The sequence below is a fragment of the Madurella fahalii genome, assembly GCF_045866475.1.
Source record: "Madurella fahalii IFM 68171 DNA, scaffold_4, whole genome shotgun sequence".
Taxonomy (NCBI): Eukaryota; Fungi; Ascomycota; class Sordariomycetes; order Sordariales; genus Madurella; species Madurella fahalii.
Window position 1 is genome coordinate 4,929,149 of NW_027263974.1, and position 27,237 is coordinate 4,956,385.

The 27,237-nt window shown below is 54.0% G+C and overlaps 8 protein-coding genes and 1 non-coding gene across 9 annotated transcripts; 5 read left to right on the top strand and 4 right to left on the bottom strand.

The window, feature by feature from the left end:
* Positions 1-1,495: 1,495 nt before the first annotated feature.
* On the bottom strand, positions 1,496-1,580 carry MFIFM68171_t125. Its single transcript is given in 2 exon segments — positions 1,496-1,530; positions 1,544-1,580. It is a non-coding gene; the product is annotated as a tRNA-Gly (tRNA).
* A 1,382-nt stretch (positions 1,581-2,962) lies between these two features.
* On the top strand, positions 2,963-4,210 carry MFIFM68171_08408 (uncharacterized protein; the record flags this gene model as incomplete). The annotated part of the gene is made up of 1 exon (XM_071063828.1): positions 2,963-4,210. One exon carries the CDS (start codon positions 2,963-2,965, stop codon positions 4,208-4,210), a length of 1,248 nt encoding a protein of 415 aa, XP_070919929.1.
* A 327-nt stretch (positions 4,211-4,537) lies between these two features.
* On the bottom strand, positions 4,538-6,954 carry MFIFM68171_08409 (Heterokaryon incompatibility domain-containing protein; the record flags this gene model as incomplete). The annotated part of the gene is made up of 2 exons (XM_071063829.1): positions 4,538-6,738; positions 6,780-6,954. 2 exons carry the CDS (start codon positions 6,952-6,954, stop codon positions 4,538-4,540), a joined length of 2,376 nt encoding a protein of 791 aa, XP_070919930.1.
* Positions 6,955-8,644: 1,690 nt separating this feature from the next.
* On the top strand, positions 8,645-9,583 carry MFIFM68171_08410 (Methyltransferase domain-containing protein; the record flags this gene model as incomplete). The annotated part of the gene is made up of 1 exon (XM_071063830.1): positions 8,645-9,583. One exon carries the CDS (start codon positions 8,645-8,647, stop codon positions 9,581-9,583), a length of 939 nt encoding a protein of 312 aa, XP_070919931.1.
* A 498-nt stretch (positions 9,584-10,081) lies between these two features.
* On the bottom strand, positions 10,082-12,967 carry MFIFM68171_08411 (TOG domain-containing protein; the record flags this gene model as incomplete). The annotated part of the gene is made up of 3 exons (XM_071063831.1): positions 10,082-10,108; positions 10,161-12,842; positions 12,911-12,967. The coding sequence occupies 3 exons, from the start codon at positions 12,965-12,967 to the stop codon at positions 10,082-10,084; spliced, it is 2,766 nt and encodes a 921-aa protein (XP_070919932.1).
* A 1,482-nt stretch (positions 12,968-14,449) lies between these two features.
* Positions 14,450-15,973, top strand: LIS1_2 (Lissencephaly-1; the record flags this gene model as incomplete). Its single annotated transcript, XM_071063832.1, has 3 exons — positions 14,450-14,487; positions 14,558-14,726; positions 14,792-15,973. 3 exons carry the CDS (start codon positions 14,450-14,452, stop codon positions 15,971-15,973), a joined length of 1,389 nt encoding a protein of 462 aa, XP_070919933.1.
* A 2,317-nt stretch (positions 15,974-18,290) lies between these two features.
* Positions 18,291-19,006, top strand: MFIFM68171_08413 (uncharacterized protein; the record flags this gene model as incomplete). The annotated part of the gene is made up of 2 exons (XM_071063833.1): positions 18,291-18,888; positions 18,948-19,006. The coding sequence occupies 2 exons, from the start codon at positions 18,291-18,293 to the stop codon at positions 19,004-19,006; spliced, it is 657 nt and encodes a 218-aa protein (XP_070919934.1).
* Positions 19,007-19,349: 343 nt separating this feature from the next.
* Positions 19,350-20,138, top strand: MFIFM68171_08414 (uncharacterized protein; the record flags this gene model as incomplete). The annotated part of the gene is made up of 1 exon (XM_071063834.1): positions 19,350-20,138. One exon carries the CDS (start codon positions 19,350-19,352, stop codon positions 20,136-20,138), a length of 789 nt encoding a protein of 262 aa, XP_070919935.1.
* Positions 20,139-24,681: 4,543 nt separating this feature from the next.
* On the bottom strand, positions 24,682-24,954 carry MFIFM68171_08415 (uncharacterized protein; the record flags this gene model as incomplete). Its single annotated transcript, XM_071063835.1, has 1 exon — positions 24,682-24,954. One exon carries the CDS (start codon positions 24,952-24,954, stop codon positions 24,682-24,684), a length of 273 nt encoding a protein of 90 aa, XP_070919936.1.
* Positions 24,955-27,237: the final 2,283 nt, after the last annotated feature.

The following is a 27,237-nucleotide window of genomic DNA, read 5'->3' on the forward strand; positions in this document are numbered from 1 at the left end:
CAGAGCACGACGCCAAGCTTGCATCGAGAATACTGGAGACATCGACATCAGTTGCCCTCGAGGTATTCATCGCCTCCAAGACGCAGTGCCGGTGTCGAAGAAAACTCCTATGGTTCCGTGTCTAGCGGTGTGATACGGATTGAGAGTGTCATACGAGACCGTCGGTTCAACTTTAAGCCTAAGAGTTGCGATCCAACGTGTCTCTTTTACAGGCCAAGAGGGTATGATAGCGAGGGACAAGTTCTCCTCGACGCCCCGTTAGAAGGTATCGCATTATCTGGGCGCACATTTCGTTGCTTACTACTTGGTCGAAAGAAGGACAGATTGCCCACGATGACGCTCATGACGAGTAAGCCAGTCTTGGTTGGATACATCATTCTTGAGGCAACAGGACACTCTTCAGAGCAATACCGTCGGATTGGATGGGTTGAAGAGTTGGAATGGGATGATGATAGCTTGCTGCAAATGGAACGAACTACGGTGGAGATTGTGTAGGTATCCTGATGTTGCACCATCATACGAACCTAATTGCAAATTATCCTATGACTCCGCCTGTGGGTTTGGCACAGTTGACAACTCGCTTTTCGCATACACAATAGCTTGTCAGTCTCCGTTCGGCTTAGCTCTTACACGTCTGCTACTGCAGGTCTTGCTGCTGTATAAACTTGAGATCCTGTGTGTCCACCTGTGCGTCTAGATGTGTCACCATGGATACGCCGACTGTAGCGAGATGTCTCCACAGAGAGTAACGCTCAAGATCATCGAACGGAACTTGACAACAAGATGAAATAGTAGAATGAAAAGACTTCCCTCTATCTTATCAGACATAGACCAGGCAAATGGCCGTATCAAAGAGGTGAAATCTTGAAGAATAAGTGAGGGCTGGATTCATATCTGATAGGGTTGTCTTCGACAGCCGTCTTATAACTATTCTATTCTATATACCTTCGGTCTTCGACTATTCTCTTCTAGATATCCCCGACATCGACGCGTAGAGGGGGCGGATAGCTCAGCAAGATGTTGGGCCTCGATTGCAGAACTACTAATACAGTTAAGACTCCGAGGATGTTATAAAGGATGATAGAAGCTGAACCGAGGGCTTGAGAGCGTTCGAGACCTGCGTGCTGGATTCTAGGGTGGATAAGTAAGTTAGAGGCACGGCTGCGAGACCTGAAATTTGAAAGGACAATGGCAAGCTTGGGAATGAATTGACATTCATCAATCCCGGTAGCAGAAAAAAAGACTCGCTAAATTCTCGCGAAGAGTTGCTATTCTTATTTTCTTGGACTGCATTGGCTTGCAGAGAACTGCCTACTTGTCTAAGCCTTTCCGACGCTCTCCTGAGCAATCCTGAGTAGCATCTGATCGACTGTCTGTTGGCCAACAGGGTTGTACAGTACCAAAGAGCATAACCTCTGGATGGCGGCATTCATCAATAAAAACATAAGATAGCAAAGGGATTCAAATGCAAACGTGACAAAAAGTCAAAATGATTTGCGCGATCCGAGATTCGAACTCGGGTCACTCGCTATTCCAAGTGGGATGGGAAGCGAGAATTCTAACCACTGAACTAACCGCGCCTCGACTTAGTTGGTCATTGAAACCATAATAGTAATTGAAGTAATTGTGAAATGGGTGACTAGAAGGGGGCGAGCTTGGAGAGATGGAAGACAAAGAGATTGGGTCCGCACAACATCCCAGAGCGAGGGGTTAACTAATTGATTGGTTATATTCGCCGGCATTATGCATATCCTATCGTATCACGCAGCCAATGTACCAATAGCTCTCCAGTCAATCATACCCCACGGACCACTCCAATAGAAACCATTCGGCCGCTACCTAACCGTCTCGGTAGGTAGGCAGTGAGAACAGGATTTTTTTTTTCTCACCAGAATTAGGTTCAGCGCGCCGGCAAAAGGGACTTCTAGCTTCCATTGAGTAGAATTGGGCTTACTCCATGAGAGTTATGAGATACTACTTAGGACGGCACAACAATGCCGTACTTCTTGTATTCGAAGTCTTCCAGGCCCAGCATGCTTTCAGCCCAATCATCACCAATCTGAATCACTCCTGTCCCCCGAGTAAATAAAAAGCCCGTCCACGTCTAATTAGTCTTTCTCTTCCGGAATGTCCGGTGATGATTTAGCAATCAAGAGCACCTATGCTCAGACCCACTCAGACTGTCTGTTGGGCAAGGTAGAATAGGAGATTACACACCCAAAGGTACCCAGGGGTTACCCAAATCTTATTGGGCTCTACTTACTTGAACGCAAATATTATTCTTATGTTCTATTCCGTTTTCCCCCTCGCCGGGTGTGCCGTTCCTTCTGCCAATAAATCTAGTAGCGTCACGAAGCGACAAGTCAACTTCACGGGGCAGGCCGCTAGGCTCCTGTAAATAGTTTTCTTCCTTCAAGCAAGCAACAGCTAACAATCAACGTTTTAGCAAGCTTTCCATAACATACCGGCCGCTATATTCTTCTATCTTTCGATACACAGTCCACTGTAGGATTCTTTGTTCTAATTAGTGTAAAGTTTACTGTAACACCAACTTCTTGCTTTCTTTAGCATCCTACTAGGTCTTACTGTCGTACCCGACTCCTGTAGCATACTGTGTAGTAATACACCTACGATAATACTGCTACATAAACGCTCTTCTACGGGTCTCTTAGGGTATCAGCTTCAACAGTGGAAAAGTCATATATTATGTAGAAAGGCAGTTGCTTACCCCTAGTTGCTGGTGCGACCTTAAACATCCAATTACGCGGCTGTCCTCAGTTAAACCCCGTGACACGCGGCACCGTCACGGACCGAGTTGGCGAGCGTGTGATTGTAAATTCTAATTGGACACATACCCCGCTCTGAATCCGACAGTGATCACCTTCAACACCAGGGCAGGCCCAGTCGTCGATAAGGAGTTTTTTGCATCGTCTCCAATACCTATAACCACCACGACTTTATCATGTATCAGTCCGCGCAGCACAGGGGCTCAGTCACGCAAGAATGCAGGCTGTGCAACAAGTCCTTCAAGACTCGAGAAGCCCTCACCTCCCACGCCGCTGCGAAGAGGCACCCACACTGTAAACCATGCAAACGGGTCTTCATAAGCGCCGCAGCGCTAGATCAGCACAGGCGAGACTCGCCCGCCCACCCCTCACCGCCGAAGGGGCCGAATTCCGCCACCCGTCCTGCGCCGGGTGTCGTTCCGGCGCCAACAGAAGCACCCGCCGTAGCAACAATTAGCTCCATCATATGCAGAGGCAACGCCTACACCGTCCTCCAGGCGGCCGAGATGGCGGCCCTGCACGCTCTTATCGTACCGAGGTGCCACAGCCTGCACCGCCTCCGGTTAGAAAAGTACGTTCTCGAGCCGGACCCTAACCTCCCAGCCACCGCATACTCGGCGTACGTGCGCACCCCGCGGTGCAACCCACTCGTACCGAAGCGCAAAGCCGTCGTCCTCGACTGCGAGATGGTCGGCACCAGCTCGTCGCGCTCCGACGACGAGGTCGTCGCTCTCTCCCTCATCGACTTCTTCACCGGGGAAACGCTGGTCGATACCCTGGTGAAGCCGGCATTGCGGGTTACCGACTGGCGCACCGGCATCACCGGAATCTCACCCATGGTCATAGCTGTCGCCGTCGCGAGCGGAGCCGCCATCCCGGTAGGCAGAGAAGGGGCGCGGGACAGGCTATGGGAGCATGTGGACGAGAACACCATCATCGTTGGCCACTCGGTGAATTGTGACCTGCAGGCGCTGCGCGTGCTGCACGGCAAGATCGTAGACTGCGCGATCATGACTGCGGAGCCAGTCTTCAGCGGGACACAGAAGGTTGGGAGAATGGCGGGATTAGAGAGGCTTTGCCGAGAGCTGCTGGGGTTAAGGATTAGAGCGGCGGCCCCGGCAGCAGGGACTGATAAGCATCACGATAGCCTGGAAGATGTGTTAGCTGTGCGAGAGTTGGTGATGTGGTGCCTACGGAACCCGAGGGAGTTGGAGACCTGGGCGGCTAAGAATTGGGCCCCGGGGAAACAGGGGAGGACGAAGAAGACGAAGAAGAAGAAGAAATCGGCAACGGGGGGGAGCTCGAGCGCCGCTGTTGCCTGGGTGTCGTCGGATGATGATGATGATGGCGTGGAGATAGAGCGGTGGGAAGACGTTGTTGACTGGGATACCTGGCCCAAGTCTCCGCCAGACTACTCAGACTGACTGCGGAGCTGAGTAAGACTTTTATTTCGATTCCGTAAGTTACCTGGTACTGTACACAGTGTGCTGCGTTGAAGTTGGGGCTATTCGCGAAAGGAGTGATAACTTACTATTTATCGTAAAACGACCTGCTTCCTGGCTTTACATTGGAACCTTCTGTTGGAATGAAGCCGAACGTCTTAGCAGTATCATTTCGGGGCTTGACCGACGCCGGCAAGGCAAAGATCACCGCAACGGGTACATCACCACATCGAATTCCCTCCTAACAAGACAACTCGGCGCCAAGGGCATCACGGGGGAGCACACGCACAATCCGCTGCTGAGTATTTATTATACTAAGGAAAAACGCTCCACCCTGGAGTCCGTCTCGCCCCTTGGCATCGCACTCCCATCCATCTTTCCGTTTACAAAACACTCCCCGACAAACTTGAATGTCCGCTCTGAAACGGGACGTAAGAGATAGGCCACATTACCCCCGAACAGAAGTACAATGACGTCCCCCATACGAGAACCTGCCGGACACAGGCCAACGGATCCATCGTCCAATTCGAAGAAGCATTTGTCAAGGCAGGGGAAACTTGCTCCTTCATCTTCCATGCCATGCTCGCCATCCCCGCCCCCATCTTGAACATCCTTGCGCTGTCTTCGGTCCCGGGCGGCCAACTCTTTCCTGTGTGTCCCGCGATGGTCCCGCAGAACCCGCGAATACGACTCGGGATCGTCATTGACCAGCGACGCCGTGACGCACCACGTCGTGGCCACCCCAGCAGGGTCAAACAGCCACTCGTAGGCATCTTTGAGCTCGTCGTCGGGCATGTCGAGAAAGGGGTATGGCGAGATTTTTACGAGGCTTCCGATGCGCACCCCGGCGAGGGTGAGGCGCCCCGGTTCCGACATATCGCAAAGCGCCAGCGAGGCGGTCGTTCCACCCGATGCGCGGGCGCCGGGGTGGCGAACCAGAGTCCTCTCCAGCCAGCGCATCTTGCCCGAGTTGTATGGGGACAGGGCCCAAGAGGGGTGCCCATCGGGAGGAGACAGGGGGTCGGGCTGAGATACTACCGGACAGTGCAGGCTCTGCCAGGTGCGGCCTGGGATGGTGTGGACGGCCGAGAGGATGTCCAGGGACTTGTACTGTTCGATCCACCACAGGGTAAAATCGATGTAGACCTGACTCGCTGTCTTTGCGTAGTCGGGCCGTAGCAGGGGCGCGACGGCTGGCAACGAGTGTGTTTCACGTCCGAGGCCGAACAGGGCAAAGATCTTGTCCCGCTGGTCAGTTGCGCTGAGAGCCGCGCCCTCCATGACTAGGTCGAGGATGTTCAGACGCGATTGTGAAGAAGCATTGTCGTTGTCGGAGTTTCCATCCTCCTCTGGACGGTTGGCCAGCCGTGCCCATAACGACGGCAGCGGCTCCTGTACTGCATCAGGGAGGGCCTCGCCCGTGTCCACCATCCAGCAGTACGCCAGCATCGCTATTTTCCACGGCATGGTTTCCTCCCCGCAGTGGATCACTGCACTCCTCGCCAACCACGCCTCCTGCACGACCCAGATGCGGCGGAACCAGGGGTAGCTGAAAAAAAGCGCCAGGTCTCGGATCAAGAACCCGTACAATGCATTCCAGTTCTCCGCCGCATCTCTCACGCGGGCCATGTACGCTTCCCGATCCCGCTTCGTTATTGTTGGGCGATCGTACCCCGCAAAGACACTCCTGATGCGCTCGATAGCCTCTCTGATGTTATCGTTTGCGACGCCCAGCCAGATGACGACGGACGCTGCCGTGGTGTAAATGTCCCCCATAATGCTGACTTGGCTGCCGCGCTCGTCGATGTCATCCTGGTTGATACACACGGCGTCGACCCAGAGGAGTCGGGGAGCTGTGAGTCCCTTGCGTAGATGGCGGAGAGCGTCGTCGAGGCTGGCAGTGATGTGGAGGACGTGTTGCTGTAGGTCCAGACCATCAATCGAGGAGAGCACCTGCATCGGTTTCCGATTGGCGGGACTGCCCCAGCAGTACGACAGCGCCTGGAAAGGCGGCGTGCTGGCGTCATGTAACCCAACCACAACGAGCTGACATCTCAGCGGGTCATGGGCCTCCCCCGGGTACAGCGACAGGAGTCTGATCTCCTTACGGCCCTTGTCCAGTGGAGAATAGAGAAGAATCCCACTGTGGACTTCCGGGTTCCCCGTAGTCACACTAATTGGCCTCGATGTTGAACCAGGCTCGACAAGACGGCAGTGTGCCTCGATGGTGACTTGGCCGATGAAGTTTTTCCATGCCAGCCAGCGCGCTCTCGGAACGACCTGGATCGTATCGCCACCGCGGAGAGCCGATACAAATCCAGCTTTAGTCCTGTCTCCGTCCTTCGCCGTCCACCGATTGATGTAAGTTTGATACTCCCAGATGCCGGCCTTGTTGATCTGTACTGATAGGGGTGTGATATAATCCCGCCCCAGAGGCCTTGAAACGCTTGCGTCAAACCAGGTTGTTGAGAAGTTGTACGTGCCAATGATGTCCTTGTTGTCACAGAAGCCTGGAAATGGTCAGCAAGACGCCGAAACTCCACCAACCAACGTGGAAACTCCCCTTGGTCGTGAGAAATTGTTGTGAAGACGATGCTGTCCACGACCAAGACGTTCTCGGGAAGTCGTAGCTCTACGTATGGACGTCGAGGACAGAACTGAGACGTGACGACAAAGTCTTTGCGGGTAGAACGGAATACTGCCATGTTGCGAGTGTCCGTTGTCATTTTGAAAGATGGCTAAGCGAATATAAGCCCATTAAGCTTGGACTGGACAGGTGCGCCGTTTTTGGGGTGTAGCAGCATGATGAAGAGGGAAGGAAGAGAAACGGCCAAAAAAGAAAGAAAGCGGGAAGCCTCAGAGACTCAATTTCCGCCTTTGATCATGTCGAAAAGAAACCACCGATCGCCCAAGGCTCTGCCTTGCAGCGAAAAAGCCTCACTTCCTTCCAGCCAGACACACCGTGCCAAGGACCTCTGTAATGCCCACGTGCAGCGCAGTGCCGCCTGGAGGATTCAGAGGCCGCCACAGCCAATCGATACAACTAGGCATTATTCCCTAATGCACATACTACCTGCGCCAACCCTCCAAAAAGGGAAAGTTGGATTCCATGCCAGCAGCCCTTGGACTGGTTGTGAAATGTAGTGCCCATTCCCCCCGTCCCCAAGCCAGTGACCCAGCTGAAATAATGAAGCCGTGTGCCAGAGACTACCTTATACCTCTAATCTTGGGATTGCTCCTTCGGAGCATCTGCGTTGTTCGTACCTGATCATCCTGGTCCTCATACCCCCCCGGACCCTCGATTCCCATAAACAAACGTACAAGTGCCTTAGTACTTTTGTTAATAAAAAGCCATTCCGACAAGACGTAGTCTCGCTACTAGGTCTTGAGTCCGTTACCTCCAGGAAGTAAAATTCTCTAGCCTTGAACCCTTGAAGATATTCTAAAGCAAAGAGGGTTTATCACTTGATACTTTTCCCAAATCGTGACTTGATGCATGTAATATCTCATTTTTAACCTGAATCTTTTGGAATAAACTCATTCGCTCGGGGTTCTGTCCTAGTTATGGCAAGGGTTGCACTCAACGTCCGGGGTGTAGGGAATACGAGCAGGAAAGAAATACGTACCAGATGGAAATGCAGGAACAAATGAGAAAAGGGGCTCTATCTGCGCATATTGCTTTGACCTTGTTTTGCGCCCTATAAATTTGGGTTTTATACTATTTTATCACTACTATTAAAAAGGCTGTAAGGAAAGCTATATAGCCGCATCGATATTATCTATCCTAATTACTTGATATCTTCTATTTACTGTGACGTGAGGGCCGATTTGTTCACAACGGCCACGGACCGGTTTTCGTGGAGTTTGCCTATGCGATCTCATTGGCTCGTCGAAGGGCTACAAAAGTAAGGTAGCGGTAAGATAGTGTATAAGCGGTACCTCATGCCTAAGAGGTCTGAGCACCGGAGAGTAGGTGAGTCCATTGTGGATGTTTGAATTGGCAGTTCGAGTTTTCTCGGCAAGTTGCCTGTTGGCGAGAGCGGCATGCATGCTGTCTTACCTAGCCGGTCATCGGCATTCTTCCCGGTCCAGCAGACACGTTTCTTATGCGACCTATGGTAACAAAGATAAGTTACAATAACAGCAAACGATTGGCACGTCAGTATCCGCCATTTACATAACTACGTCCAAGCTTTCATGTTGGCAGTCGCATGTCAAGCACAATATTAACAAGCCGAGAGCTGCTACTATTGTCCTGGTTACCACCGTTTTAAAGGGAGTTGTGGCTCCTAACAAAGGCCCAAAATATGGGTAAATTCCCCTTTTCATCACCTTCCAGACTCCCTTTTCTAGAGGGTCAACGTTTTCATCCCGACCGTCTTCATTTCAGGGCACAGTTTCAGTTGACAGAACAAAATGAGCGCGTCTACAAATACTGAAGCTGAAGCGTCCAAGCCAAGCCAACCGGTCAACGCGGCAGATGACACTCTCTCTGCCGAGTCAAAACGAGTAGGCGACCAGTACGGCTCTCTCGAATCCCGGATCCTCTGGGACTGGCTATGCGGCGGCAACCGGCACATGGCGTACTACGAAGCCGGCACGTGGTGGCCGTTCCCGCTGAGCGAGGGCCAGGAGCGGATGCAAGGCAAGCTCCTCGAAGCGCTGGGGCTCCCGCCGGGGTCCCGCGTGCTCGACGCCGGATGCGGCGACGGCTACGTCGCCATGCACCTCGCGCGGCGCGGCAGCCTCCACGTGACGGCCTTTGACGTCGTGGACCGGCACGTCGCCAACGCCCGGCGGAACGTCGACGCCGCGGGCCTCGGCGGCCGGGTCACGGCCATGCACCTCGGCTTCGACCAGCTTGGGACAATCCCCGACGCGTCCCACGACGGCATCTACACGTCCGAGGCGCTGGTGCACGCGTCCGACCCCGCGCGTGTCCTGCGCGAGTTCCTGCGCATTCTCAAGCCGGGCGGGCGCATCGTGCTGCACGAATACCACAACGACTTCATGGATGCCAAAGTGGTCGGCTTCCCCGCCGAGATTGCCAGGATGAAGACGAACGTGGCACCGCAGGAAGGGGACTCGAATACGCCGGCGTTTGTGCGAGTCAAGACGTATTTTACCAAGGTCATGTCCAAGACGGGCTTCGAGAACATTGTGGTGCGCAACTATTCGTCCAACATAGAGCCCATGGCAAGGCTACTCTCTATCTCAGCCTGGTGGCGATATATCGTCTTGTTATTCCATCTGCAGAGGTTCTTCCCCAACAGTGCCACGAGGGCCGAGGGCTACGTGGGACAAGAGCACTGGGCTTATGTTTCTGTTAGCGGGACGAAGCCAATGATCAAGTGACTGGGGGGCTGATGGTTGATCCAGCAGCCGGGATTTAGCTGACTTCCCAGCCATCGCGCGTAGAAGGAAAACGTCGTATATAACGCTAGCATTATCTGGTCTAATAGTATGCTCCCCAACCTGTGCTCAACCTTCTGAGCTACAAAAGAGCCAGACCAGTGTGACCTAAAATTTTCCATGCCGGGCCCCCAACTCGTAGTTCCTACACAACCCCCCTCCCCCCTAAGTTAATCGCCATGCCAGACCGCCCGGGCAAAGAAACGGTTGATGCCCAAGCGATAACCCTGCTCTGAAAGAGGTTCAAGAACAGAAGCATAACAAGAATGTCGGCGCCGGAAAGAATGAAAGGGGTATGGTTCCTGTCCCAACCAACGCCTGGAAATGCAGAACAAAACCATGCACACCGAACTAGTTGGCATTCCACGTCCCTAGGCTAGCGACCTAGGAAGATGGAGCGGACGTAGCGGCGCCAGACTTATCCAAAGCGGCGCGACCTTCCTATTGTGACCTGCCGGCTTGCTTGGCCTAGTCTCGGTTAGCGACTACCACCTCAAGGAATGACATCAACAAAACATACCTTCATCTGCTCGATCCGGGCCTTTAGTTGGCTCGTAACCTCGGCGGCCCTCTTCCAACTCTCCATGCCAGAGGTAGCAGATGCCGCATTCGAAGGTGCTTCTCCCATCCTCCCGCCGGAGCGACTGCCAGCCCTACTGCCAGCCCTGTCATTGTAGCTAGAGTAACCTGTGCCGCCCATCCCACCGTCGGCACTGCGCGTTTGGTTGTCGTCCATGGCGACATCCCTCCTGAAACCCCTTGCCGGGCTGCCGCGACCGCTACTCGCTGTGCTGGTGGGGTGCCTAAGGTCAGGGCTAACCTTGCTTAGTGGGTGCGGCACGTTGTCGCCGTTCTCCTTCTCCTCGCTAAACGTGCTGGCGAAGCTCATGCGATTCCTATTCGGGGGAGGAGCGAACCCGCCGTCGCGATAGATGCCGGCATCGTCGTGCGTCGGACTCATCGTCCTGAAGCCGAGGTTTGGTGACCCCGGGCTGCCAGGACCCATGCCGCCGCCAAGCGCCTCAGCTTTGCTCAGCGCGCGCTTCAGCCGGTCGAGTTCGCGCCGCAGCCGATCGTTGGTCTGCTCCGCTGCCTCGGCATCGCTGCGCGCCCGGACCAGCTGCGTCTCCTTGGCCTTGATGGAGAGGACGTCTCTGGTGTGATCTTCAATCAGGCCGGCATTCTGGTTCTTGAGCTCCTGGATCTCCGAGATAAGCTTGGAGCGTTCATGCCGCGAATCTTCAAGCTGCTTCAATAAGCGGTCGTTGGCGGCACGGAGCTCCTCAAGCTCTGCACGCTCGAGATGCGAGAGGCCGGATGCAGGAGGTGGAGAGGGTGGGCCAGCAGGCAGGGACGGCGCGGCGGGTTTGGCGAGCGAGCGAGCCGCAAGACCACCACGACCTAGGCCCAGGCGTGGCGCGGGCTTCGGAGCGGGTGGCGAGGGTGGCGGTTCCTCTTCTTCCACGGGCGGAGCGGGTTCTGCCACTGGACGGCGCGGTGAAGCGGCGCCAGGTGCGGCCAGCGTGCGCTTCTGCGGAGCCTTCAGCCCGCCGAGGCCACCTGGCTTGGGCATGCCGAGCTTGCTCCCTGGAGCAGCACGCGGCGCGGGTTCTGCCGGAGGAGCAGCGGCAGCTGCAGGCTTCTTGACACCACCAGGCGCCTTCTTAGCGCCCCCACCCATCACCTTCTTCCCAGGCGGCCCGCGGGCGGCCGGTGCTGGCGGCGGTTTGGGCTTGTCCTTAGCCTTGACTTCGGCTGTCTCGAAGAATTCCTTGATCTTGGTCTTCCGTATGTCGTCCAGACCCTCGAGGTGCGGATTCATGGCTCGCTCGCCGATGATCTTCATAATGGTTCCCAGGATTTCGGCGCCGCCAGAACGGAGACTCTCGCTTGATTCTGAAAGAAGTTTCTTTGCGGACTCAACCATCCCAGCGATTTCCTGTTTGCTGGGAACATCTCTTGTCGTCCGCAGGCACCTGACGAGGAACTTCATTGTGCCTTCCTTGACTTGAGGGTTCTTGTGGGCAAGAAATGTCGTGATATCTTCGAGGCACTCGGTGAGGTCCGTTGACAGAAACACGGCGTCCAAGGCTGCGCCCAGAGCATCGGAAACCGTCTGCTTCTTCTCCTTCAACCTCTCCATGATCGGCTGCATCACCGTCGAGCGGTACTTGGCATATCCTCTCCGCAGACCCTTGGCGAGCAGTTCAATGCATTGGGCTGCCTGGGTAACGACCGCTACGTTAGCGTCTTTCATGCACTTGGCCAGGCCGCGGTTGATCTCGCTAAAGTCTGCATCCTTGATCCGGGGAACATTGACGACGGCGTACAAGGCCTCAAGCGCTTCCTTCCTTTCTTTCCATTTGGACGAGCCCAAGTTGTCGTGGAAGTCCTTGGGCACTTTGCTGAGGACGTCTTGCGGCTCCGCCAGATCGAAGGCATCGACCTCTCCTGGTTCCTCCGCGTCTCCCCCGTCTTCCTCATAGCCATCGTCTCCGGCGCCACCGGCTGGCGCACGCTCCTGTGCGGCTTGCTGCGACCTCAGAAGGCGCCCTTGCTTTGGGGCGCCTTCTGCCTTGACCTTTTCAAACTGTGACTCGAGATCACTCTGCTGGGTCGGTTTGAGGTCGTTCCAAAACATTGGCTTCATGGCCTCTCGGAGCCACCTGTAGAATTCGACCGCCAGATTCGTCGCCTCTGCTCTGACGTTCTTGTCGGCATGGCCGAAAGCCTTTGGCAATACCTTGAGGACAGGCTTGGGATCCGCGGTCTTGCAGCCATAGTTATGGTATATTTGAGTCAGAGCCGCCAGGGACGCTGCAACGACTTTGGGTTGCTTGTTGGAAAGCGCAGGTAATATGTCCTCGATTACTGGGCCGGGAACGTCCAGCTCGATAAAGAGAAGCAGTGCTTCGACGGCCGAGGCTTTTGTTGCTGCTCTGGTGGAGGAGAGGCATTTCTCAACAATCGGCGTGACCGCATGTGGTCGGGCACGTATGGCGCCGTCACGCGAGCCAAACTTTAAAAACGCGCAGAGCGCGGCAAGGCCTTCTTGCTGTGCGGCTACATTGGAATCGGCGGCCGCCGCCTTCCACAAGCTCGGGTCTTGTGTGAACGGCCGGAAGGCTGGATCGTATTCGTCGGCTGTCTTCTCGAACTGCTTCACTGCATCTTCGTATGCCTGTTTTCGAACTTTCCACACCTGCGCGCCCAAAACGTATGCGTAAGCTTCGTCGATGCGATTAGGGAGGGTAAACTGGAACGGCGGACCTTGTGCACCCAGCGATCCGTCAAGGGCAACGAGCTAAAGTCTTCTTCCTCGGCCATGCTAGGCTCAAATGTTGGGAACGAAGGGTTGGGTTCTAGGGGAACAGGAACAGGTTCGGGTCGAGACTGTTGTTGTGGTGGGTTGGCGTTCCTGGTTTTTGCCGATCGTTTCTCGCGGCCTAGAATTGCGGTCCGACAGATTAGTCCTCGCGGCCAACAGCGTTTCCTACCGCCATTCATATCGGCGAAGGAATCCTCAAGAGAAGCGGTAGTGGGGAGACATGATCTTCCGCGTCTGAGGTCCCTGATAGAAAGAAGGGGACGTACAGGACCAACGTCAAGCAAGGACGTCGAGGCGTCTACAGCTCGTCGGGGTGAGATGCGGCGCGGTTTCTAGGCGTTTTCCAGTGAAAAGGTCGTGGTTGTGGGTGTGCCTGCCTTTCGAACCCACTGAGAACGGGCGGGTAAGGAAATGCGCACGAGCGGTTGCCGTCGATGTTTTGTTGTGGTTGCCGCTCGAGATTTCTCTTTTGGCGGCAGAAGGTGGGTGTGTCAAGGGCCCCGGCTGTCGTTCACTGCTTGGCTAAAATGGGACAAATAGTTCCCGGCGTCGGTCGCTGTCCGCGAGGTGGGGGAAATTATTCAGTTCCAGTTTTCGAGGCTGCCAAAACACTTTTCGAGGAATGCGCCGGTGTGCGGTTGCTGGATATTTCCCGCGTCAACATTATCCCCTGCGATTGTTTGTGCGGTATCGCAAACTGCTTGCGGTCGCTGTGGGACCCATGGAAGACCGGGCCTGGGACCTGATTCGGCCTCCGGACTGTTGACACGCACCAAGCCCGGGATTGGCTGGTCCGTGCATTGCTGGAGAAACCCAAACAATACGACACTGCCCTGTACACTTTGCCGGCCCACATGTGATGTCACCGAACCCCTGCTCTCCCGGCCGGCAGCCCCGACACGACAGCTGCCACCAGGCCCCTCTACCTGCCAGCTCAACACGGCAAACGGGTGCAGCGACAACACCCTCAATCCCCACACAATATTCCTGGGAGTTGGCTCGAGTTTCAAGTGTCTTCTGCCCCGCCAAAATTAGAGATCATCCTATGCTGTTGCAGGATTCGACCCCGATATCTGCCACCGTCCCATCATCTGTTTTGCTGTGATTTCACAACTTCATCAAAGTCCTCCCGATTTCCGCTCCACCGTCCGTATCTCAGAGCCCACGAGATCCACTTTTCAAGACCCCTCCACCCGTGGATCTCGCGATTGAGGCACGAAAACCTTCGCACAAACCTGAGCATCTGCGTTCTCGGTTGCGGCGCTGTGCCTCGCACACCTGCCGTTCGAAATCTCCCTGCTTGGCCATGGACCCTTGGATTCCTGATTTGAGCAACGAATCCCCATAGCTCTACCCAGCCCACGGAGCGACAAACAACTGCCCGCGCCAGTGACTGCCGCTTGATCTCCCCGCGGTTTCCCCCGTCTCCACTCAACGCCCAAAGAACCAGGGGTTCCCAATCCCCCGTCCTGCCCTCTACGATGGCGCAGATATTGACATCCAGGCAGGCTGAGGAGTTGTAGGTATTTGGACACGGGGTGTTGGGAGCCGGGCTCGGGATCCTGATGGAGACTGACGGCCTGCCGCAGACATAGAGCCCTCATCGCCTACTTAACGTCCAACAATCTCACAAACACCGCTGCTGCTCTGCGGGCCGAGCTAGGCCTTGGGGAAGATGTTTTTGACGCCGCCACAGCCAAAAAATACGAGGGCCTCTTGGAGAAGAAATGGACAAGCGTTGTCCGATTACAGAAGAAGGCGAGTGGCCCTTCGGTTCCGACACTCTGCACTGGTGCCGTGACCTAACCGTATCGCTCGCGCAGATCATGGATCTCGAGGCGCGTGCCCACTCTCTCCAGTCCGAGCTCGACAATGCGACGCCGACCTCGCGGCAGAACAAGGATCCAGTCTCTTGGCTTCCCAAATCGCCCGCACGGCATACCCTCCAATCCCACCGGAGCCCTATAACATGCGTCGCTTTCCATCCGGTCTTCTCTTCGCTGGCTTCTGGTTCCGAAGACCAAACGATCAAGATCTGGGACTGGGAACTCGGGGAGCTTGAGCGGACCATCAAAGGCCATACAAAAGCCGTCCTGGATGTCGATTTTGGGGGTCCGCGGGGCAACACGCTCCTCGCATCATGCAGTTCAGATTTGACAATCAAGCTATGGGATCCTTCAGACGACTACAAGAATATTCGCACCCTTCCTGGTCACGATCATAGTGTTAGTGCTGTTCGATTCATTCCTTCCGGCGTGGCTGGCGGCGCCGGCAATCTTTTGGTCAGCGCGAGTCGAGACAAAACATTGAGGATATGGGACGTGAGCACTGGATATTGCGTCAAGACGCTACGAGGACACGCCGAGTGGGTGCGCGACGTCTGCCCATCCGTCGACGGCAGGTACATCCTGTCGACAAGCGACGACTATACTGGCCGACTGTGGGATGTGTCAGTCCCGAACCCGGAGCCCAAGACGAGCCTGATCGGCCATGAACATGTCGTTCTCTGCTGTGCGATTGCGCCAGCCGCATCATATCCTCACCTGGCTGCCATAGCTGGCGTCAAGAAGCCGCCCGCCACTAGCGCAGTTGAGTTTATGGCCACCGGATCAAGGGACAAGACTATCCGGCTCTGGGACGCGCGCGGAACCTGCATAAAAATCCTGGTTGGACACGACAATTGGGTACGCGGCCTCGTCTTCCATCCGGGAGGCAAGTACCTCCTCTCGGTTGCCGACGACTACACTCTGAGATGCTGGGATCTTACACAAGAAGGGAGATGCGTCAAGACAATAGGCGACGCGCACGGCCATTTTGTGCAGTGTATCAGATGGGCTCCGTCTGTGGTGAAGGATGTGCCCGTAGCCAACGGTGCTGATGGGCAAAACGGAGAACCAAATGGAACGCCGAAGAAGGCTACTTCTGGCACAGGAGGGGAGGCGCAGATTCGCTGTGTCATTGCAACAGGAAGCGTGGACCTGAACGTGAGAATATTCGCCAACTGAGAGTCCGACAAGTGGAGGATACGTGGACGGCCGCTCCAGGAAGCCTAGGCTGGTACAAAGCTTCGCTAGCGCAACATGACCGGGAGTGTATGCGAGACACTGTAATGCTCCGTCGCGCGAGGCTGGCCACGGAGCCATAGAGCGCTTCGAAAGAGGGATATGGCGGGATAGGTCAGTTGAAGGAAGCCTGGCCGGCTACTCCTGTGCCGCCCGCGCAGTCATCGACCACAACGCTTTAAGCCCGCGGTTGATTGGAGGCATGTCGCACATGATGACTGACGAGGATCCGGGTCCTGAGAGACACGATGGAGTTAGAGTGATAGATACCCCGCTGTTAGACGAATTATGACCCGTGCATCAACTGGCGGCCTTGCGGTTAACCGTGTCTGTTTACACTTGATATGTTACAAGGGTTTCTACGCTCCAACGGGAACATGCATGCATCGCAAGCCAGTATAGGCACCGAGGCACGACACACAACAGAAAAGCCAGTGTTAGGGCCTTCGACGGAGCTACTCTCATGTTTCAGCCTCTTTCCCAGCACATTGTTCTGTGGGAGACACTTGTATAATCATCAAACGCGCCCTTTGTGCGGGAAACGACCTCACCTGTGGCAACCGCTCTCGAATGGTCACAGCCTCTTTATCCACGCCACCACTTGCCATGTTATAAACCTGTTTATTTATCGCACATTTTTTTTCCTTAGCCCACCGCACAATCTTAGTTATCTCGCTTTGCCACACGTACCTATTCAGCACCAATAACCTCAAGTTACCCACCCCCAAATCAGACAGCCAACAGCTATCCCCAGCGATCATGTGTCTCTGGGTAACTGTCCGCTTCTACTGCCAGGCATGCCACGCGGAGTTCTGGCAGGGGTTGACGCTCCCCGTGCGGTGCCAGTCCCATCGGAGCGCGAACAGGGAGTGGGGCTCCCTCGGGCATAGACAGAACCCCGGATACACCATCGTGTCGGACTATTCAAGGGTGTGTACAGATTGTGATATGGACGGGACTAAATACCCGGATCCGTGGAGCTTTGACTTGGATCCGGTGACTTGCTTGGGGTTGGGTGGTGGCGAACCGCAGGAAAAACCAAGACGATAGCTAAACTTAGCTGGACTCAACATGCCGTGGCCCAGAAATATGGGCAAGTATAGATTGAAAGATGATTGAAACTGATTGGTGATTTGTATATGATTTGTACTCATGTACGGATTCCTCGTCAACTCCAGGTGAAGTTCAGGAGCCCTGATCGCTCTAATTTGCTGTACTTACTAGTGAAGATGTGGGTTTTTGGCGAACGGGGTCCCAAGAAATGGCGCCCCGTACCCCTCTGAGAGCAAAAGGTTCCAAGGCGTATCCAGGCACTAGACTCGTCATTAATAGGCACAATCCTTAACAGAGCCGTCAGTTAGAAAATTATGAGGGAAATGGCAGACGTGCAACAGTCACATATCCAGTCACACAGTATCCATGAAAATCGCAAAAGCCACTAGGATTTCTTAACTGTTCTTCTCGGTTATCCCGTCTTGAACCCCTGATGCGTTTATGACAACCTACAACTTTAACCCTGTTTTAGTTTGAAAATGATAGTATCGAGGTAACGTGCGGTACTGGCGCGGGCCTTTCTTTCTTAGAGTTGCTTTGCAACTGGCACACAGATTGCCATTGGCAAGATGATATATAGTAGTATGCCCTGTGGAGCTGACGTTCCCGCCGGTAGGTCTTAATTATTCCATAATTTCAAGCCCGGCCTCAACTATCTCGCAACCACTCTGTTGTCGGCAACGGGGTACCGGGGTGCACGCGTTTGCACTTACATGGGTTCAACTGTGGCGGTGCTAACTTGCATGTGCACTAAGTTCAAAACGGGATGGGCTGGGGCAGAACTGTCTCCTGTTTGCAGGGCTCTCTTTACAACGAACCAATGAACAAGATACGAGACAGCCAAAGTGCAAGAAAGAAGCACTTTGTTGCTAGCGCGAGGCCTCTGACCGGAGAATGGAGCGTGTCCACATTCGACAGGTGGCGTTGGATCGAGGGAGGGGATGAAAGACTCTACCCCATTTTCCCTCTTTCAACCCGATTTCCACCTTCCACAGGAACCCCGTCGCGGGAATGTATTGTACACGCGTCTCTAAGACCGCCTACATTCGAGACCAGAACCGGCTAAATGGACCCCGGAACATGGGTGACCATCGCGTAGGCACCCTCATACCTTCGAGCCTTGCCTGACAGCGCTGACGTCGAGTACCGGGTTCATAGCACCCTAGCCGTAGGCGCTGTGCTCAAGGCTCCTGACATCACCCGGACCATGAAAGAAGCAAGACGATCCAAGAAGAATCTCGACGAGCTCAAAGAACATGCGCAACATTGTCTGGCACGGCTCGAAGAGGCCAGGGCCGAGGTCAATCGTCTCTACAGGCGCAATGACGGACGTCGCTTCGTTCACCCGAGTCACGGCATCCGCCCCGACCTACATGTCGAGACCAACCGTCTATTCCGCTACTCCAAAGCCAAGGTGCGGGATACAGTCGAATATCACGAAAGTTACGAGAACAGTCTCCGAATTAGACTGCTGCACTGGTTCGCCAACATGAAGACCAGTCGGACAAAGCTCTACAACCGCAGGCTCCAAGAATGCGCGCTCTGGGTGAGGATCGCTACGGCAACAGCCTTCCTTCTCGCCAACTTTGCCGATGCATGGTACCGCGTCCCAGGCACCCTGGAGCAGTGCCAGATACGCGCCCAGCAACTTCGTGACGACATCGAACAGGCCCAGAATTACTGTAGGGAATATCCCACAAGGATGGAGAGGCACATGGAGCGGGATGTGAATCTCGACGTGTTTCGGAGATATTGGGCCGTAGCCTACGATAAGATCTTTGCATTGCCAAAGTCGCCCTTGTCGAGTCCGTCTCAAAGTGTAGCAGGGACGCCTTCACCCCAACCTTACCATTATACCCGGCAGGGAAGCATCCATCGCACAAGTCACACGATGGATCCATCTGCCCATACAGCTCCCCATGAAACCCTTCCGCCAGCCAGACCTAGGAATCGACCACGATATGTGGCACGAGTGTACATGCCACACAGCCCCGACACCAACTGTCAACCAGCTGTTTCGGATTCAGGGCACGCACCAACACAACCCGTCATTGTAGGTCCTGACTGCTCATACCATCATATCCCGGCAAGTAAGCAACTGCGGCAGCAACAGCGACAACACCAGGCCGAAGGTTGGGACACCCCGTGTCCCAGAACTCCTAATCAACGGAGACCTGGGCATCAGTCAAGCAGTTCACGGCCGCCATCGCAAGCCCGCCCCACCGAGGACCGGGATCGTCGAACTCGCCGTAGCTCCTCCTCAGACATGGCTTCCAGGGAGCCGTCCGTCCAACCGCATCCGGGACACATCGATAAACTCGATAGGCCAGATGCTAGGCACCGCAACTATCCCAACATCTCCCATACATTATCCCGACCTCGTCCTGCTGATGACGACGACGAGTACGGTTACCAGAGCGACAGGCGACGCGGCCGGTCGTCTAGGCGGTCATCATCCCGAGCCCGCCACAACCTGCCATCTCATCATGATGAGATTTCTGGCTCCCACCACTCCGCTGGAGTGTCCGCCTCTCACCCAACAACGCCGCATCACACCGGCCCTTCCCAGCCCTCGCACCAACCCATCAAGGATAATGAGATGGTGCACCACGCCTCGTCGCGTTCATCCTCGGCGGTATCCACATCGCGCAGCTCCATCTTCAGCGCCGCTCCCTACCCGTCCTCCGTCTCGAGCTACACGTCGGACAACCACAGCCGGTTCAGCGCGGAGAGGGAAGGGGAGCGGAAACCACGGCACTCCTCCCAGTCGGGGCCAGCAGACCGGCCACTGCTACCGCCACCACCACCACCACCAACGGTGCGAGGGGGCAGCCAGCCCCACAGCCGCGGTCGCGGCCGTAGCCGTCCCGGGGATCAGAGGAATGACGGATATTACCCGCCTAATGCGTGGGATAATAACTCCAAGACCAAGCGGCGGCTGCGGAAGGCCGAACGCGACGGCCACTCGCGGTCGAGGAGCGATAGTAGGAGCTCGTCGCGGCAGGGGAGGGGGGAACGGGGGTTAGCGTCACGGGCGTCGGTGGTGGTGGTTTAGTTCCGGCTTCGGGGCTTATCTGAATCCCCTGTGATGAAGTCGACGCTACTATAGAATAAGGGAGTACTTACTCGATTTAAGGCCATTATAGACAACAGTACTAAAGCTGTGACCAATATACTCGGTACAACAGCGAGCACAAATCCGGATACCCTTACAGTTCGTTAGGTATTTCATAAGATTATTATATTTAAATACGTTATTTATATTCCATTGCATATATCTTTTTTCTTTATTTTTTTTATTTTTTATTTTTTATTTTTTAGGAGGAGGCAAAGCAAATCTCCCAATGTCAGCATCTCCATCTGTGTCTTTTGGCATTTAATTACTCGTAACGTATCTTATAAGCGAGATGAACATATAAGCGAGTTGAACACTTACTACCACACTATAACAGTCAACTACAATTACAACACAACAACACTATGAACCTACTATAATTACATCAGAAACAGCTGAATCGGACCCTTCTGCAGCCTCCTAGCACGTACGCGCATTATAGCCAGGCTTGCCGCATACACCACAGCACCGAACCCTCGTACGACCCCCCCCTGCACTACTACTATCCTGCTCCTTTTCTTGCACCGCCTCCCCAACCCCGGCCTTCTGGGCTAGTTGATCCTTTACATCTTGTACTGCAAGTGATCCTCCAAGCTGTATGCGTGTTCTTTTGGCTCTCCGGCGCTTACTAAGTACCTCGTTGGCCTTGCGGAGCGAAGAGACCTCTGACCGAAGAAGAGCGACCTCGTGCATTACAGCCATTGTACCTTTGGTAAGCTGGTCTACAGCAGCCAACATCGAAGTTGGGGAGCTATTTTGATGGTTGGCAATGCGAGTCTTGATGAGCGTTGACTGCGAGGTCGCTTCTCGAGGGTTGTGTAGTGTCTGGAAGACCCAAGGTTGTGGTGTGCCGGCCCGCGAGTTCAAGGGCATTGGTATACGAAGCTTCACATCCAGCTTGGATATCACCCTCTCTGGATCGTACGGTATAAGGCCAGTACCTGCAAAGCCACCCTGGATATTCTTCTCTGTCATCGAGACGAAGAAGGCCTTACAGAAGCCGCAAAGGAACTCGAACTTGCTTATATGGTTGATATGTATCTGCATTAAGTCTTTAACCTAGCGACTATACGCCTTCTTCAGCGGCCTAAAGTAGCCGACATCGAGTGGCTGGAGGAGGTATAAGGAATGCGGAGGCATATAGAGCGTTATAATGTTGTTCTACTGATAATAGAGCTCGAATTCGGTCGAATAATGGCTCTCGTAGCCGTCGAGGATTAACAACCGGTACTTACCCTTTGCCCGAGGCGCTGTATAGTAGTCGAAGTGCTTGATCCAATCCAGGCCTACCGTATTGGTAGTCCAGCTATTGTCGGTTATTGCGATATGCCAGTCGGCTAGGAGGTCGTATTCGGTATACTAGTTAGCGAGGTAGTACTGTGCGACTAAGATGATGAACGGAGGAATAGCCTAGCCGAGTACGTTGACGCCCTGGATTACCGTCGCCCATTCGCGGTTACCAGGCTGGGCCAGCTTCGCTTTGCTACGGCCATCCGAGGTCGTAACCACTATACCTACACAGATAATACCTATTATAAACCCCGTCTCGTTGAAGTTGTAGATATCGTTATCGACAATGCCGTACTTAGCCTTGGTATTCCGTACGAGGGCAAACCAGTTGCCAATGACCTTTAGATCCTCGTACTTAGCCCTCTAGTAGTCATATCTACATGACCAGCGCATTCGGATCTTTTCCTTGCGTTCGACGAAGTTGTGGGCCCAGAGCTTGCCGACAGGGGGCGCGTCGCGTACGCATAGAAGTTAGTTGGCCATATCTTCCACACCACGCAGTCTCGGTGGAAAAGCGCGTGCGATTAGGCCTAGTATATACTGAACTATTGCCTCCTCTTCAGAATCCGTAAGCCGACGCGAGTTGGGTGTGGTGTCGCATCGTACAGGCTTGCCGTCGCGTCGGTTTCAGATGGTATTGACTGTTATGTTGTAGATCTTGGCTGCGGCGCGGAGACTAAGTTTTGGGTTCTTTTGAATAGCTTCAAGGGCTAAGATTACCCTAGATTCTCTTGAAGCCGAAGACATCGTTGGGTGTAGAGGATTTTGGTTGTGGTATGGAGAGAAGACGCGTCGCGGTCAAAGTGTTCAATTCGTTTATATGTTCATCTCGCTTATAAGATACGTTAGTTACTTGGTTTCTCGGCGATTGGAGGCAACAACCAGGAAATTGTTTGGAAGCGGTGTTCTGCAAAGATTACCTTAATCGAGGAGATTCAATTAGGATCCGAATTGGAGAATCTCGCACGAACTGGGCAGAATCGATCTAATCTGTTAACTTGCCTAGCTTTATTTAACTCGAGATCAGGGTCACCCTGAAAGGCTGTGTTACCGGATGAGGTAGTTCGTATGGGTCCGTTACATGCAGGTCCCGGCCCATTACTACATACCGACTATTGGTACTAGTAGTTTACGAACGTCCGAGACAAATTTGAGCTTATCATGATCAAGAAATGGTTTCTTATGGCTCGCCGATACCGACATGCCATCCGAGCGTCTCGAAGTTGTATAAACATATCGTATCCTAGCTGGAGCACCTCATGCACCAGTTCCATACTGCTCCTTGATCAAGTCGGCCGCCCGTTCAGCGACTGCATAGACCGTTGTTTGAGGGTTTCCACGAGTAGCCAGGGGGATCACACTCGCGTCGACGATACGTAGACCCTCGATGCCGTAAACGCGTAGTTGGGGGTCAACCACACCGCCGCGTTCTCGTGGTAACATGGCGCACGTGCTTGTTGGGTGCCAGCAGCTCAGTGCTGACTTTTGGTATACTCTTGGGCCAGGGCCAGGTCGCTCAAGTCGACAGGGGCTCCCGGATTACGACGGCCGTTGGGCTTGATAAAGCGACTCAGCGGTTCGGTTCGTACGATCGTTTCTGCGTACCGGAGGTACCGCGCCAGCACCTCGAGGTCCAGCGGGTGTTCCAAGTAGCGCTGGTTGATGGTGGGCTTTTCTGCAGGGTCAGATGAGCTGATATGCACACTGCCGCGTGAGAGCGGGAAGAGCAATGCCGCACAAATCGTGATGAAATTGCCCGGATCATCACCTGCTCTCCGTGTAACAATGTCTGCGCCGACGTTTTCCGGGGCAATGTTGGCGGATGCTGCGCAGAGGAAAGATTGCCGGCGGCTTCGGCTGGGTTGCCAAGGACCGAGTGTACGAACTGGATGTGATGGGGCGAGAAGGGATCTTGGAAAGGGTCAGGGTTGGTGATTGTGGTTTGCTGTAACAGCCCGTTCACCACCTAAATCGACACCATGAATTTCCCTTTCCTTCTTCGGAACTGAGCAATCGCCGCCTTGGCCTGAGCCAGACTGAGCCAGACTGAGCGAGGGGGTCACAGTCTGGGCTGCCTCGGCTATAGTTGCCACGGGTCTAAAATGGCGATGGAGTTACGAGGACCCAGTTTTGGGACCTCTACCACCACCACTTAGCCGCGCTTTCCTTCACTCCAACGAAAGGAAAAGAAAAAACCTGCAATTTGAACACGTCGATAAATCATGAATATTATGTTCGGATTCTAAAGTGTTGCTCTCCACCTTTTCCAGTGTCTCTAAAGTAGTTGCGCCCAGGTCGAGTTATCCATTTTTCTGAACAACCTAACGTTGTAGACACTTCTTTTACCAAGCTCAATGATGACTAGATAGTGCGGCATGGTATCATCACGGTTTAGCGCTACGGCTCGGGATTGCTAAAGGAGGAAAGCGTCTGTCTCGGAAGTTACCACATCATATGGATCAGGTCCCTCGGGTTCAGCGTCATAGCGTGACGGAGGTGTGGTCGGCCGCCAACAAGCGCCAAGGGCGCAGAATCATCTGTAAGGTACCTAAGATGGTCTCTTTAGCCTGCCGCCGCAACAGGCCGCATTTTTCAAGCCGGTATTGACTCACTGCAAGGTGCCGAAGGGTCTGCTTGCCTCGGGGTGCAAGCTGCTGATACCACACTTAGTGATGTGTTTGTCTCGACAATTTTGTCAGCGGCATGAAATGGCCGCCAAGGCACCTCTCATTTGAGGTATTACCCTCCAGGAAGGCTCAGTAAATGGGTGGTGCCAGGTGGTACTGCAGGTCTCCAGGACTGGAGATTTGGGATGCCCTTGATGCCCAATGCACACCTCCGTCTTCTGATAGAGGGTGTTTCTCTACACATGAGAAGACCAATGATAAGTTTCTGGCGTTCAACCAAGGACCTTCGGTGCGAGCTCGACACGCATCCAAACCCCTGTGGGATATCCCATAGGTAAGGTAGATACCTAGTCTAGGCAGGCAGGCAGGTTCGAAACAGGTTGGGATTTTGCCATCTCGATTTCTCTTCTTTTTCGTTCTCTCTTTCTCTCTCTCTCTCTCCGTCTCTGCTGCTACATGCATCCCCCTCTCTTTGATGATACCTTACATGCGGCAGACCAAAAAAAATGAGTTGATACAGCCATCGGGTGCAACTAGACTAGCCCGTCCTGCCGCTCGAAAAAAAATCAAGAGAGCTCTTTAAGCCTCAATCCCGTAAAGTCTTTCTTGGCAATCTCCTCCTTGATCGTGCCCGGCGAAGTGGGTTCCTCTATCTCGCACACAATGTCTTCGATCTGGTTCCAGAGGAAATACTTGTCGCCGGCGGCACCAAACATGCAGATCACGCTGCCCGACTCCCGCGTCGTCCTCATGATCGGAACAGGTTCCTCTAGGCCGTAGCTCTTGGCGAGCGCGTACCCCTCGCCGTCGGTGGGGTTCCAGTAAAAATCCTTGCCCATCTCCTCTGGGTCGTCGGTCCACCCCGGAGGGATGGCTGCCGCCACCGACCCAGCAGCATCTTGTTTCTTCTCTGCCTGAGAGGATGACTCAGAGTTGTTGCTTGGTGGAGTCTTGGGATGTTGTCCGGGTGGCACGGTGTCACTAGCAGGAAATTGTTGGTTGTTGTTATTGTCAAGGATTGACCGGTTGGGGGGCATGGCTGTCTGGTACACTGGCAGTGCGGCAAAGAGTAATTATTGCTGGTCTTTTCTGGTTAAATCGATAGCCAGACCAAGGTAGGCGCTTTGTGTATGTGTGTGCGGGTAGTCTTCGCGTTGCGGAGTGGAAGAGGATGTATTTACGACTTAAATTCGTTAATCCAACCAAAAGGGATGCGAAAATTTTCCATGGGTGGAAATGTTCATGGGACGACGTCAACTTGTGTACGACTTCGAACTTGGTGGGAAATGGTTGCATAATTATATGGGTGCCCAACACATCCATTTCCAACTCCCGGCGAAGATAGAAAGGGAAGTACCAGTACAAAGCCTCCATATAGCCAGTCTCGCGGCTGCCGGAGCTGACCGTACAGGAATTAGCAGTGTTTGTGGATCTCAGTTTTCGTTGTGATTTGACGCCCCTCCTGTTTTGAGCCCGAGGCACTTACTGCAGCCCAACAAGTCACAGTAGGCGACTCCGGCAGTCAGAATGGTCGGCTTCCGATGCCCTCTGCCTGGAAATACCGCCGCAGAACAGGTATGGCGGGCTCCCGTCTCTTTTCATGCCCGTATCAATCTTCAAAATAATAACAACGGAGTATCTTGATCTCTGCTGCAAGTTAACGCTAGGGTCGATTCAAGTACCTTATTCAGCTCCATAGTCTGTATTTCCCCCCTTTCGGCCATGGCCGAAGGCTATACGCCATCCCAGCAGCCTGTTGGGCCTTTGGACATCCGCTGGCTCCCAGACACAGAGAACGGTTGGCCTGATGAGGACTCCCCACCGACATGTTCAGGTCCCCGAGGATCTCTCAGCGTTGCCACCGCTTGGGAGTACACACAATCACAACGGGTGAGAATGTCGGCTTTTAAACGCAAAAGCTTTTCGGATACTTTGGAGTAGAAAGTGACGAAAGGCGCGGTCCACCAGGTTTTCGATTTCTTGGACATGGTGGTCAAAGATCTTGAGAGTATCAAGCCAGATCTAGCCCCGGCTGTCCCGGAGCTCAAGGATATCTCTGATATGATTAAACACCTTAGGTATGATAGCCTCTCATCTCTCTCGCTCGTTGATTAGCCTACTACGCACCGAGGCTAGGTGCCTTGACCGACTTGACACTCATAACATCACAGTGCACTTGATGGGAAAGGCTATCTATTGCCTATTTCTTCCTCCCCTGGACCGCCGTCTACGGCAAGTGGTGCGACATTCTCCTTCGTGGCGAAATAAGGATGCAGGAGCGGGAAGACAAAACGGAGGAACAAAAGAAGAACCAGAAGAGGGACCAAAAGGAGGATCAGAAGGAGGATCAGAAGGGGGATCAGAAGGGGGACCAGAAGGGCGACCAGAAGGGGGACCAGGAGGGGGACCAGGAGTTGGTGTCATCAAACCCCAGCAAGCCCTCGGGTTATGGGAAATTATCGGACGGCAGGAAGCCGCCAGGGGTCTATCAATGCACTTGGCGCCCTCGAGGGCCTCAGGCTGAATCGAATGAGCCGTGCGAGTTTTTCCTCGGTGCTTCATTATCAGGGGCTACCACAAAACCAAGTCAACAGACCGGACAATGGGGGAAAGCTGTCAAGGCGGCTAGGTATGATGCTCTGCAGAAGGGATTTCGGCCCGAGCCGGGGTTTCGCAGGCTAGAACCCCGGTCAGGTCAAATCTCAGAGCAACCGGCTGAGGAAACAAAAAAGGGTGAAGCAGATGATGGAGGTAAACCTGGAGGGAAGGATAAGGACGGGGAGACGTACCGCTTTGGCACTTCCCCCATGATTCTGCTATTTCCAAAGAAGATTGGTGATGATGGTAAAGAAGTGGGAGGAGGAACCGAGTTTGGAAACTGTGGGGAGATATAACGTGTCTTATAAGCGAGCGGTATATATAAGTGTGAGGGTCAAGGACCCAAGGGTAGTAGGACCAGAGTGCCTGGGTACGAGCAGTGCACGCGTAACGTAGGAGCAGAGTGCTCGTTAGGGGTAGGATGGTAGTCTCATTGAACTCTGTCTCTCTCCTAAGTCCTGTCTTCCACCCCCCTCTTTATGCCCTGCGATGACAGTGTCTGGGCTTACTTACCCCGTTCGCTG